The 13,573-nt window shown below is 49.2% G+C and overlaps 1 protein-coding gene across 7 annotated transcripts in view; it reads right to left on the bottom strand.

Annotated features, from left to right (window-relative positions):
* Positions 1-508: 508 nt before the first annotated feature.
* Positions 509-13,573, bottom strand: part of LOC125712231 (arf-GAP with Rho-GAP domain, ANK repeat and PH domain-containing protein 1-like) — a 30,495-nt gene continuing 17,430 nt past the window's right edge. For 5 of the 7 annotated variants that reach the window (XM_048982044.1, XM_048982046.1, XM_048982047.1 and 2 more), the window contains 22 exons: positions 11,874-12,048; positions 11,653-11,787; positions 11,426-11,561; positions 11,228-11,330; positions 10,712-10,907; positions 9,895-9,940; positions 9,278-9,441; positions 8,072-8,284; positions 7,755-7,860; positions 7,290-7,437; positions 7,120-7,203; positions 6,947-7,021; positions 6,410-6,527; positions 5,805-5,918; positions 5,091-5,236; positions 4,558-4,587; positions 4,186-4,268; positions 3,678-3,737; positions 2,634-2,697; positions 2,367-2,525; positions 1,789-1,826; positions 509-1,491 (listed from right to left, as the gene is read on the bottom strand). In XM_048982044.1, the coding sequence (XP_048838001.1) occupies positions 1,809-1,826; positions 2,367-2,525; positions 2,634-2,697; positions 3,678-3,737; positions 4,186-4,268; positions 4,558-4,587; positions 5,091-5,236; positions 5,805-5,918; positions 6,410-6,527; positions 6,947-7,021; positions 7,120-7,203; positions 7,290-7,437; positions 7,755-7,860; positions 8,072-8,284; positions 9,278-9,441; positions 9,895-9,940; positions 10,712-10,907; positions 11,228-11,330; positions 11,426-11,561; positions 11,653-11,787; positions 11,874-12,048 (2,373 nt within the window). In that variant the 3' untranslated portion in view covers positions 509-1,491; positions 1,789-1,808. The remainder of the gene's footprint in view (positions 1,492-1,788; positions 1,827-2,366; positions 2,526-2,633; positions 2,698-3,677; positions 3,738-4,185; positions 4,269-4,557; positions 4,588-5,090; positions 5,237-5,804; positions 5,919-6,409; positions 6,528-6,946; positions 7,022-7,119; positions 7,204-7,289; positions 7,438-7,754; positions 7,861-8,071; positions 8,285-9,277; positions 9,442-9,894; positions 9,941-10,711; positions 10,908-11,227; positions 11,331-11,425; positions 11,562-11,652; positions 11,788-11,873; positions 12,049-13,573) is intronic. The other 2 variants (XM_048982050.1, XM_048982049.1) reach the window with 2 other exon arrangements.

Raw genomic sequence — 13,573 nt, 5'->3', positions numbered from 1 at the left:
CTGGGACGCAAGGTGTAAAGGAATTCATCGGGAATACACCGGGAATACACCGGGAATACACCGGGAAAATATTCAGGAGTGTGCATGGGTGAAATTGCTAAATGAGTGGAATAACGGAATATAAATGTCAGCTTTCGGGTTTGCATTTTGCGGGATCGTACATTTTAACCACGCAAAACAGGGTACATGCGGAAGACTTGTGAGGTAACGGTGCGCTTGTGAATTTTGAGAGTCTGGTCACGGTGACAGGTTAACTACACAAGCCTGAGAAGCCAGGAAAACAGCCTGCGGTCCATAATGTTTTTAAAAAAGGTCAGTTCACCTTACAGCAGCCTTAGATTCAGACCAAGAACAGCTTTCGCTGCCATGTCTTACCTACATGTGAAACTGTATCCATCTTCCTTCATTTTTATTAAGCACACAAATGCTACCAGTGTAATTCAGGACCAAGTGGTGAAAACCTTCTTGTCTTTGTTTAACCTATTTTTTATTTCTTTCTGAAGAGAAATTCACAATAGTAAGTTTTTATTTTTCCTGATGCTGAATTTACATTGAGAAATGAATTAACCTGTGATATTCACTTACAAACAGGATTCAACACATTTTAATATGAAAATCTTAATTCTCAACTGCATGCTAGAGGGATGAAGTCCAGCTGGTGCAAAATAAATAATTTATATTCTGTAAAAAATGTTATTAAACAGAAGAGCAGGCTGTGCACACCTGATGGAGGTTAAGATGCAATAATATTGTACTAGGAATAAAAGTGTTACTCCTTGTCATAAAATAAATGCTTTTAGACATTAACATTAGTAACTGGTACAGTCACGCAAGCTTTGGACTCCTCTACGGAGCCATTTGTGTTTTCTGCAATTAAGTAAAAAACGAAAAGGTTAAAGAGTTGCCTTTTGGCAGAAATAAATTCAGCTAAGCACCTTTGAGCGTTGCTCTCCGCAGACATTCAGCCCACACGGTCTAAAGTGTGTGAAAGAGTCGGTCTGAGATAAGGGGGACTGTTTGGTCACAGGGAAATGAGCAGGTCACGTGAGCAAAAAGAACACAGGCTAGCCGAATCCGTAGCCGTCACAGTGAGGCGAAAAATGGGAAGTCATCCAGTACAGTCTGTCCTGATAATGCGCTCACTGATCGAGTCTCAAACACGAAAACGCAGTGCGACCTTCGGAGGCCAGCTTAAGTGGAGTACAAACCCTGCAGTGGCCACTCATGTCCAGATGGACAGACTTCAGAGTCACCACTCTGACATCCTCACATACTCCATGACAGCTGCTGCGAGCTCCTCCTCCAACGGAGACCATCCCGTTCTTCCTGTGAAAGGCTGTAGGTTCCCAGTGGTACGGAGATCCAGGATTCCATTAATGGGGGATGGGGACCATGTGCAGTTTGACGTGATCCAGTCTGGCTGTGCAGCCTCTGGTGGTCTGACTTTCACATGTCTTCATTGTGCAAAGCTGCCCTCTACTGGTCTTTGACCTGTAGTGAAAGAGTCAAATAGTAAATATCCACCCATCTTCCATCTACTTATTCATGAGAAGCCCTGGAGCTCAAGGCAAGGATATGGTTTGGACAGGAGGCCAGGTCATCGCAGGGCACATCTACATACTCACACATAAGATCATAGATTATGGACAATTTAGAGGGTACCTGTCCTACCTAGTCAAATACAATACAAAAGATTAATTCTGCAGTAAAGGAGATTTCTGGACTGGTGACTGTATTCTCGGGCTATTATTAACACACACACACACACACACACCCCAAATCTCTTACCTTACGGCTTGAATGTACCGTCATACATTTCTGAAAAGCTAAGAGTGAAAAGAAGGGTATGTTAACCAAACTGATAACTTGAAAAATTTGTCAAAATACCCATGGAACTGAATTTTCTGACCTAAAGTTAAGTACAAACCAACACAACCCCCTCCCCAGTGCAAGTTTGAAGCATTTGATCAAAAGTTGTGTATTTGTATGTTGTATTTATCTGTATATTAAAATACATACGTAAATACAAACATACATGGATTGGATCACTCCGTAGCAGATTCGCCAGTAATAACAGGAACCTATAACACCCCAACTGGTAAGGCTTGCGTTTCGGAATCACAGTGTTCTTGGATCCAGAGTTCAACTGGCAGAATCTGTGCTCCAGTTGCAGGATGCATTGAACACCCAATCAATCATTAACGCCGTGCTCTGTACTGACAAGATGGCCGACCGCGCATATGGAGCAACAGGTCAGTAGATGCAGGGAGCCGAATCGGCCTTGATAATCTCAGGCCCAAGGGCTCCGTTTGCGGTCGGCCCACCCTGTCCGTATAGAGCCTCTCTGATTGGCTGATTGGACTCACGGCCAGCGGGTCAGCAGTGAAAGCAGCGACGCTGTTCCTCATCTCGTTCTCGCTGCCGCGTAGCGGGATCAGAGACACGTTACCCAGCCTGACGTCCAGCGGGGCTGTGCGGTTTGCCCGCGCCTTCATGGTGTCCGCTGGCCACACGCTGCCCTCATGCTGGAAGAGATGGAGGGGTTGGGGGGGGGGGGGGGACACAAAGGGTCAGGTGACACGAGAATGCGAGTCTCCTGAAGCCGTGGCTTGTGTCTCGGTGTGGATTCTCACCTGGATGCTCATGAAGGTGGCAAACCATTCCCTCATGTCCGCCTGCGTGTCGCAACACATGTACCTGTGGGCAGACGGCATGGGCCATGGTGAGCCATTCTCTCGGCTTTCTCCCACAAGTATAACAATGTTGACCTTCTGGGATGAGACAGAGGGGCCGAATCTGGCTGATTGTACCCTGGGGGGGGGGCATCCTAGTCTGAGTGCTTCATCCCTCCTCCCACCACAAGGGCCACTGCAGGCCAAGGGGCATGTTCACACCACTCGTAAGGATAAACCCCAAAGAGCGCGGCCTTACAGTGCATGTCGGCACAGTCTCCTCCATGTGAGCCCTGACTCGCTGCCCCTGAGCCGCCGTGCTTCAGAGGGAACGGTGCACCGCGCGTCGACAGGCACCCTGGCAGATGAGCGTCTCTGCGCTTGCGAGGAACCGCGCGCCACGTCACTCTCAGATATTCATGCGGCTTGGCTTACTTCCTGTACTCGTGAACTTGTCATAAGCGCTCGGTCTTACCGCATATCTGGCTGCTCGACTCTGAGCTTCCCCCCCACCCCGACACTGAGGTTAGCGATTCCAGATCATCGCTTACTCTTCACAGACTGCCCTCACCGCCACCTCCCTGTCTGTCCACCTGCAGATAAGTTTCCCCGTAAAACTAAAATGATGGCTTCCGGTCCGCAGTACGGTGAGCGGCTACCATTCACACACTCACGCGCTTCCTGGTCATGCACACCCCACCTATCACCCCCCGCCATACTACTCCCTGTGATTGGAGGAGCTGGGCTAAAGTCTAAAGGGCTAAAGGAGCTGGGCAAGAGCACATGGGCCAATGTGACGGACCCTATGTCTGCGGGGATTATGGCTCGGTGTGTGTGTGTGTGTGTGTGTGTGTGTGTGTGTGTGTGTGCGTGTGTACGTGACTGAGAGCTTCATGAAGCAAAAAATGATCAGATGAAAATACACATGAGCAGCCAATGGGAGGCCATGCAGGGCGCCGGCTTGCGATAGGGCCGCCGTTGTACCGCCCAGGTCACATGACTCACCACTGCTGCCTTTCGGGCTTCTCGTGCTTCTCGCTCTCATGTACCACAGTCAGCCCCCAGCTGGAACAAGGAGGCTGTTGGTTAGCTAAGGGTCACGGCACGGGCAGCCAGAGCTCGGGAGCAGCATCGCAGAAGGGTACGCGATGGGACAAAGCACAACGCGTTATTAAGTAAAGCAGATACACTCATTACTCATTTTCATCATAGGAACAAAGTACATTATTCTCTTAGAGTCAAATGGTAAGCAAAGCTTGGTTGTACTGCCCCCATGTGGCCACTGTAACAATTACGTACATTTACTGCTCAGTTAAGTATTAAGAGGAAATCTGTCTGACAGGATATGACCGCACACTGTGAATATCCGAGACATTCATGTTGTCCTAGCCAAAGCACCAGTCAGACCAGCTTCACCCATTCCCTCGTTTTCCTGGAGGTTAGCGGAGGCTGATGTAAGATTCCGCAGTCCCATGTACTGCCACTAGAGGGACCCAGCAGTCCCAGTTCTCACCATGTAGGTGGGCGTAGCTTTTTCCTGATGCCCTGGTATACCCGGAGGGTTTTCACAGGCCACTCCTTCTCAGGTCGATTGCTCTGTGGGGATGGGAGGGGGGGGGTATTCAGACTGATGGGCAGTGGGTGAAAACACAGCTCCCACCCACCAGATAAGAGGACAGGTTTCCTTTAAACAAGATAACATGCACAATGATTCCCCCCATAGGAGTCACGCAAAGAATTTCCCCCTAAGATCAATAAAGTTTATCCAATATAATCTAATTTACTAGATGAACCCTTTGCTTCCACTAAAGAGATCTCAGGGAAGACCCCACAGCGCCCCCTATGGGAGGGGGGAGAGAGAGACTGACAATCCAACAGTACTTACACACTGCTGCTGAGGAAACCTTTGTAGGCTCTGTGAGTAAAAATTATTTAAGATCACCAACTCGGAGATTCCTTTTGTTAATTTGGTGCCGGTCAGGATGTTTTCACTTTATGATTCAGTATCACAGAAACATCCGGACTCATGTTTGTGCTTATAATTAGTGTTGTTATGCCTAACGCTTAACATACACACAAACACACACACACACACTTACATTTGTATTCATATGTTTGTGGGGACCATCCATAATTTCTATGGGAAAAACCCTAATCCCAACAATGACAACATTAACACCTATCCAGCCCTAACCTTTACCATAAATAACCAAACATTCATCATTTTTAGTTTTTTTATTTCTACAGATTTTTACCAAATTGAGGTTATCCTTGTGTGGACTGAAAAAATGTCTCCACAAGATAAAAAGTCACATATTTGTATTACAGTGAGGGGAAATATTATAATTCCATATTCTAAATATGGTTCCCACAAAGTAATAATTCCAAAGACACACACGCACACTGACAAAGTCTTACCCGAACTTCCTTGTACAGCCTGAGGGAGGTGCTGGTCAGGATGAAATAACGGTCATGGAAGCTGCCCGCCCCAAGGCCCAGGCCCAGGAGGTTGCGCTCCTCGCGGAACTTCATCATGCCATGCTTGGACACTTCCACTTTGCTGGCTGGAGGGGTGAGGGTAGGAAAGGTCAACGCTGCCAGCCTGAACCATTCGAGTGGTCGCCTAGCAAACGGGCATTCAATCAACTAACAGGAGGCTCGTGTTATAAACACACATCCAGCCAAGCGTCCCCTCCTGCAGGAAGAGGAGCGTCTGCTTTGTGGTACATAATCTGTACGCTTCAGGTGGGACGACCTTCTTGACTTCCTGTTCCTCTCACTGCAGGCTTTGTGTGAATTTTCAACAAGGGCTGGTCTGTTTTTGAAATCCTCTTTCTCACTTCAGCCATAAACTATGACCGGACGGAGCCTGGGCTGTGAGTGGGTGCACTGAATGAGAGTGGATAGTCTTTTCAAAAAGAAAAGATTAAATTCCTGAAGGCTGATGCGTTGTTTTCTTTTTAACGAATAAGAAAAAAGTATAAGAGAAAAGTTTTTTTTGTTTTTTTACTATTCTCTACCCACAATGTACAGAGAGATGTGACCATCCTGAAACTACAGCACCGAAAATGGAGAAACCCTCCTAATTGTACATTAAGATCCCAACCACTTGGGTCCACTGTGTTCTCTTACCTAAGTAGACTAACATAGCCTCCATGGAGATGTGTTTCTTTACCACCATGTAGCTATCCGTGCCCAGGGAGTGCAGGACAGGAAGAACTTTCTCCTGGTAGTGCAGAGGTCGTTCTAGGTCAAACAGGAAGTCAAGTTGAGCACAAGCACTTTTCAACCACTGTATTCACAATTATCCATTAGATACAAGAAGAGAGAGACTTCATTTGCCTTCTGTACAAAGTACAAAGAAATTCCTCCATGAGAGATAGGGTTTGTGGGTTGGAGCACAGCCCAGGAACCGTTGGCGTTTTGCTCAAGGAGCCAATAGTGACACGATTACAATGCCCACCTCAGCATTCAAGCTCACAACTTTCCAGACAGGGGCACAGATCCCTAACCCTGAGACACAGATCCCTAACCCTGAGACACAGATCCCTAACCCTGAGACACAGCTCTCCCTCATTATCCTGCCAGCCTTCATTTAAGCAGGCAGTGTTTCAAAGACGAAGCTGTGAATGAGGTCACATCCTCATTGGGCTGGCGGGACATCCTAACCCAACATCCTAACCCGACATCCTAACCCAACACCCTAACCCAACATCCTAACCCGACGCCACACCAACCTGTCTCGTCCTTCTCGTTCACTTCAAAACAGCACCAATAGTCCTTGTCGCGGACGGAGATTTTCCGCCGATCCAGTATCTCAAAGGTCAGCTCTGCCGCCATCATGGTGGCCGGGATCTGAAAAATGCCAACCGGGAGGTCGGGTGTCACAGCCGCACCAAACATACCATCACACAAAAATAGCTGATTGATTTACAAATCCTATAAACTGTAAAGTGCCCAGTGCTGGAAAGGTCACTTCATGCAGTGAAAGGCCAAAAATTACGGTACATGTTATGAGGTCTGCTGGGATTAAACTGTCACAACATTAAACATATTTTGTATCAAAAGACAAGAGGCTTACAGGCAAATAACTCACAATAGCTAGAGAATTAAAATGACCATATTACAGTGTCTCCAAGATATATGCTGTTGTGAAATTACATAAAACCAACAAACACAAAAAAACGCAAGTGTGGTGAGGTGCACTGAAATACAGCCCACTGCACAACACTGTCGCCCACAGGACAAAGGCGGAACAGCAGCATAAAACTTACCTTCACATGCTGCTCTGCGGTCTCCTTCTTCTCCTCCAGGTACACTGTGCAGATGAAGTCCCCAGAGCCAGAGGACTGCAGGCAGGGCAATCAGTGTCTCCCACCACCCAATCAGACCACAGAAACCACAATACCCACAATCCTCCAGAAGGCATGTGTGACGCTACACTCACCGGGACCTTGGTGTTCAGGTTCTCTCGCACCTTGATGATGACCGTGATCTCATCCAGCTGTTTCTGTAGCTGCTGCTCATTCACCTGCAGATGACCGAGGGAGAGGGCTAAGCAGCAGTGCATGCTGGGATTTCGAAACATTAGCTAGGCGACCATTTCAGGGGGCTCACGTTAAAGATGGCCACGTAGTGTTCGATCAGCTCCTCGACGACGCGGCCGGCGTTGTAGTCCTTCCCGTCCATCTGGAAGAGGGTGGGGCCAAAGACGATGGCCAAGTTGTGAAGGTTCATCTGGTTCATGTCCGCAAAGCACTGGATGCTGTGAGAGAAGAAAACAAACTTATAACTGAGTGGCTGCGAGGAGCCGTTAGTTTGAGACTAACGAGAAACAGCTCTTACTACTTTAGGATGAAACCCTCCTGCATGAAAACAAACCAATTAATCACCCCAAAGGTTAATCCCAACCAAGAATGTGATGACATCTACATGGGGAGGAATGTGGAGGAAGAAGGAGAGGTCGGCTTTGGTGGGGGGAGAGGAGATGGAGGAGAACAACAGGAGAGGGAATATGCAGAGGTCCAGAGGGAGAGGACGAGTGAAGGCCTTCTTCTCCTGGAGAAGACAGGGGCATCTCACCAGTAGAGGTGGTTGACTAGGGCCCGCAGGGTAGCCTTGTTGACTCTGGGCAGGTTGCCAAGGAGGAACTGGTACTGGCTGATCTTCTGGGTCTCATCAGTGAGGCCTGTTGGGGCCCAGCAAGGGGACAAAAGAGGAATCATTCTCAGGTGTGGTTTCTATGTTGAGGTCTTAGGATAGGGAAGTAGAGAGAGTTGTCTGCAATAGCAGCTGGTGAGCATAGCTGTTGAGCGTAGCTGTTGAGCGTAGCCATGAGTATAGCGGGGAGCATGAGAAAAGACGGACAAAAGCCCGGCCAGCAAATCTCCTCTCAGTACCTGTGGTGCTAAGCCAGTCTTGTGAAACCTCGCTGGTGAAAATGCCCCCCTCCACATCCCGGAAGAACCTCTTCAGTACGTTGGACACATCATCCACTTGGTGCTCCCCCTCCTTCAGCCGCACACTGCGTGCGTCTCGCCGGAAGGACTCCAGCAGGGCGGCGATCTTGGAGTTCACGCCACTCTTGCGGTAGATGCCCTCGGAGGTAAGGCCTTGAGACGAAGGCACCGTAACGTCAGTTGGGGCGTGGAAGGGGGAAGAGTGTCACCCAAAGGCGTGATACACACGTTTATGCCACGGTTAGTTGCAGTGTAGCAATTTTTTGAACACAATGCTTTTATATATCACAGTTGGGTGAGAAAGGAGAGTTTTAACATTTTATATTACTGATAGTGCATTTGATTATACTTCCAAACATGTAAATTTCATCTGACTTCCTCAGGCACATGCAGGACTGGTGGGACCTGAGCACATGCAGGACTGGCGGGACCTGAGCACATGCAGGACTGGCGGGACCTGAGCACATGCAGGACTGGCGGGACCTGAGCACATGCAGGACTGGTGGGACCTGAGCACATGCAGGACTGGTGGGACCTGAGCACATGCAGGACTGGTGGAATCTGAGCACATGCTCTTGAGTGAATGAAAATAACCTCCTTTGATGTTCCAAGTTCCCTTTTCAATAACCAGCAATCATGCAAAATCTTCACAAAAATTTAGAGGGAGATCCCCCCCCCCCCTCCCCGATCATGTAAATTTACGGAGGGGACCTGGCAAAAAGTACTGGTCAACTATGCCCCCCGTTCGAGCACCTGCCTCTCAAAGTATCTACATGTCAAAACCTGCGAACTTGTTTTTCCCAACGCAGCCAGTCAGCGCGTGATTCTCAGACTGAACAGAGTCGGCTTATTGCTAGAAAATTGTTTGATTGGGCCCTGGATGCCGGGAGCCCAGCAGGGCATTCTGTCAAGCCGAGGTCACACAAAGGTCACATGAGTCCACGGGAAAGGGGAGGCGGGGGGGGGTAAATCAGTATGGTGTGATTAGCCCTCGAGGCGTCTTCCCCTCAGCTATGGTGACGTCACCTCTCTGCCAAAATGGTGACGGCTCAGGTCTCTGAACCCCATACACAACTTACAGAACACCAAACCAGCCGTCACAGAACGGGCGTGTGCCTTCCCCGCCTCCCCAGTGCTCACACTCACCGCACTGGGTGATGTAGTCCACACACCGGTCCACGATGACTGGGATGTCGGACTCGGTCAGCTGCTGCTGCCACAGCGTGTCACCGGAGCTCCTGGCTGCCTGCTGGATTGCTGCTGACCAGCCCAGGAAGTCCAGCTTCCGCTCACCCTCAATGTATAGCGTCCTACAGGGAGACGGGCAGGATGGTCACATCGCGGCCGGTCACATCGCGGCCGGTCACATCGCGGCCGGTCACATCGCGGCCGGTCACATCACGGCCAGTCACATCACGGCTGGTCACATCCCTATGTGCTTGGTTCGCCCCCCCCCAGCTAAAAATGATCTCCCCCCCCCATGGGTTTCTCATCCCACAGAACTTCCTACTTCTTACCCCAACCCCATTCCTCACTACTGTCAAATCTCTCACCATCTTATAATTACCCAGAATCTTTTATTCTACAATGACATCTCTCAGGGTCATTTGGTAACTATTCATTATCCTTTATCCCACCACATCCGTCATCACCTGGCAATTAGAGCTGCTGAACAAACCTCCTTGGCCTTAAATCACCAAATCATTGTGTTTTCAGAAATATCCAAGCTGCTGCTGGTCACATGAACACAAAATGAAGCTCACCTTCCTCGTTCCACCAAAACGAGAACCTCGTTCTCCTGCTGGATAGCTGTGAGAAGAGAAAACAAGCGGCGTTACTCGATTTTTCGAACATCGACATCCTTGGACGCAGCAGGTCCGGCAGATGCCATCATCTCCACATGGAAGCAGAAAATTATCACATTTGTTTCACGTCCAGCCAAAAGACACTGGCTCACCGCTGTCTCCGGAGAGCCTAGAGCGATGGCATGAACAATCTGCTTTTCAATACTGTGTTAAGTTGCACTTTTACGTCACATTTGGCGAGATGGAAGGAATACTCTCGGGAAAGGAGAGAGACAGAGAGAGGAGAGGAGAGACCTACCTTCCCTGAATCAAATGAAGTACACAGCTCTGGAAAAAATTAAGAGACCACAGCACGATTTTTTGTTTCACTAATTTCTCAATTTATAGGTGGACGCCTGTGAATAATGTCTCTTTTTTTGCAAACTGCAGCCTGGTTCTTCTCTGTGTCTCATTAGTGAAGGGCTTCTTCCTTGTTTTATGGATCTTTGGTTCTTTTAGAAGCCTGATACGAACTGTCCTAGCAGTGCAGCTTTCCTTTTGAAGGTCGCTTGAGGTCATCCTCTGATTTATGAGGCACTGCCAGATTAGTGGGTGATCATCTCTGGCATTACAAAGTTGCTTCTGCCCTCTTACCTGTATGTGTATATATATGAAGTGGTTCTTCATTTTTTCCAGAGCTGTTTCCCAGTAGAGACTCTCACTAGCAGTCACCCCAACAGCCCACGTTCTCAGCCCCAAACTCCAGTCACTCCTCCCCCGAGAGCCCCACACTCACAGAGCTCCTGTAGCTTGCGCAGGTGAATGACCTCCTCCCCCCCGCTGTCTTCAAAGCAGGTATGCAGCGTGGAGCCCACCAGGGCGAACCAGCCCACCCTGGAGCTCTGCAGGTTCAGGCCATCCTTGTATTTCAGTCTGCCGATCCGCTCAAAGTCTCGGTTCAACAGGTCTTCTGCGGAGGCTGGGATGAAGGACTTTTGGGGACGTGGGTCCACACAGGAAGGGGACAATTATCAAATAGTACTACAGCTGAGTACAGCAAGAGCTGCTTCAATGCAAACCTCTTTATAACACAAAACCACCACCCAGAAAACAGTTGTAAGGATGAGGAGCAAAGGAGACATGGTTTTACGCGAACGACGCTTTGACAGATGAGGACCCAAAAGGCAAAGAGCAGGATCATGTTTCCGATTTCATCACATTTCATTCATGTTGAGCAACGGCGTCCAGGACATTAAGCAAGAGAACCAGCTACACAGCAACAAAATGTGAGAGCCGCTGAGGGCAGAGCTACCTTAGTGATGGACTTCACCCAGTCCTTCACGCCCTCCTGGCTGTCCGCGCCAAACAGATAGAGCCGCTCCGAGTCAGAGTAGATCTCAAATGTGTAGTCATACCTTACAGAAGATAATGAGGAGAACATCTTGAGTCAGGAACGAGAACCTTTCTGAAAAAACAGAGGGATCTCTTTGAGGTCTGGGGATGTCCGTACCCGTGTCTCTCTGGAGGGTTCACTGCAAGACAGACGATCTCCTTCATCTTCAGCCCTCCATTGGGAGTGGCGTTCTTATCACTTTCGTAGTAGTGGAAACTTCCATCGTTTAACGTGCACCAGCGCCGGCTGAACTCTGGGAGAGAAGGTCACAGATCACAGACTCCGCTTCACCGTGGAATCAGCAGAGAGCACGCTAGGGTGGATCTCTTTCCTGGAAGCCTCACCTTCTTTGGACTTCCGCTCTGTGATTGGACGTGCCATTGAGGCTGTCTTGAAGAGGAACCCATTGTGAGTGATGGAGGGAGGGGCCATGTAATGCACTGTGTCCATGGGACCTCCCACTTCCGACCTTGGGATCTCTGTGAGGTCAGAGACAGGTCTGTCACGCCCCACCAATCACTTAGCTTTCGTACAAACCCGAAGAGGCATCATGAAGGCCACCTACCCGTATTCCGGTTCTGGCTCAGTAATTCCACCTGCAGTTTCTGGTTGAAGCTCTGGGCCAGGCTAATGGTAGTAGGTAACTCAGGATTGCCCGTGTCACAGTTCACACTGGCTCCGCAGAAGACCAGCGAGAGGGTCTCAAGAACGTCGTCGGACTGCACGTTGATGCACAGAGCCTGGCGGTGAAGAGCAGGCACATCCTGAAGTAGATGCTTCTCACATTTCTCTAGAGAGACATTTACCCGGCATCCATAGTGCATGGTACACGCTCAGGACCTCCCAGTTCTACAAAATATGGGAAAAAATTGTCTGGAAACACACTTGACATACACTGATATTCAGGCCCATCGAGGAGGACAAGAAGGCCCTAGTGGGTGGTGTCGTGGGCCTGGGAATTATGTACGGCCCCCACAATAGTAAACAAATCACTTTCCGCTTCTAGATTTGTTCAAGCGACTTTATTCAAACCACAGGGGTAAGATGCTTCCATAAGTGGAGTGATAACAGCTTCCCTCCATTCCACGATATCTAATGAGTGACGCACACAAGCTCATGTTTGATTTCCCCTCAGTCTGTGAGTGCAGCTCACAGGTCAAACGGATTACGACTCGATCACAATAAGCTCACACACGGCTGCGGACCCACTGTCTTCACTGTACTGCACATGCACCCATTATGACACCACAAGCAAATCGGATGGCAAAGAGAAGTTTCATTACGTCACCTCGAAGTCACAGGCAGTATCAGGCAGGGCGGCAAGATTAGCCCATAAATTAACTGATGCCAAGATTATTAGCCCATAAATTAACTGATGCCAAGATTCGCCCATAAATCCTTGCACTCAGCAATAGTTATGCAACGAATCCCAGCAGGCCGTAAGTTCGAATCCCAGAAGGAATTCCTGATCCAGGCTTGCATGAAAAACATCATGAAAGTTTACTGCCAGCAGCTAATTTAAATGCCTCACATCCCAATGGAGTCAATAAGGCAAACTTCCAATAAGAATCTTTCACTGGGCAAATACCCACAATAAGGGTAAAGATGACAGCCAAGAGTGAGTGTGCTGATTTATTCAAACTGGCCACCGAACGTGCCTTCCTAGCGCAAGCCGTAACACCAATGTGGACGTGTGTCACGGGGCTATGAATGAATGAGCGCTTGTTGAGCCATCAGATTCCGGAAAAGGCCGAGAGGAGGGTGGGAACAGTCGACACAGAAGATTCACTCGGCTCCCAGTGAAACCATCACGCTCAAGGGAGTCGGCCTTTCACCCTGAGAAGGTTCTTCGCCTCCGACCACAGGAGTTGCTGTTTACTTTCTCTCTTTTGAACTAAATACGACACCATCATGTCACCAACAGGGAGAGGAGAGCGGTGTGAAAACAAGCCTGAGCCGAGGTAAGAGTTCGTGCAGCTGGGAGTTCGTGCAGCTGGGAAAGCACTGCATTCTCCCTCAAAGATGGCTCAAATCAGGAGGGGGGGGGGTGGCAGCCGCGAGAGGTGCTGCCAGGAGATTTGGGCTCAGCGAAACACGCCCTGCTGCAGGATCACGGAGCCCGGGCTCGTAACGCCTGCTGCCCTCGAGAGTGACTCACGCGACACCAGCGAGAGGTTAAAAAAATGACGCAAAGCTGCACATTGAGGGGAGAAAAGGAGGAGCTGCTTAACGGGGTTTGGAGCCAAACTCGCCTCGCGACGGGCG

The sequence above is a fragment of the Brienomyrus brachyistius genome, chromosome 17 (genome assembly GCF_023856365.1).
Source record: "Brienomyrus brachyistius isolate T26 chromosome 17, BBRACH_0.4, whole genome shotgun sequence".
NCBI classification, from domain to species: Eukaryota; Metazoa; Chordata; class Actinopteri; order Osteoglossiformes; family Mormyridae; genus Brienomyrus; species Brienomyrus brachyistius.
The sequence above is the reverse complement of the archived record's forward strand: the minus strand, read 5'-3'. Positions and strand labels throughout refer to the sequence as shown.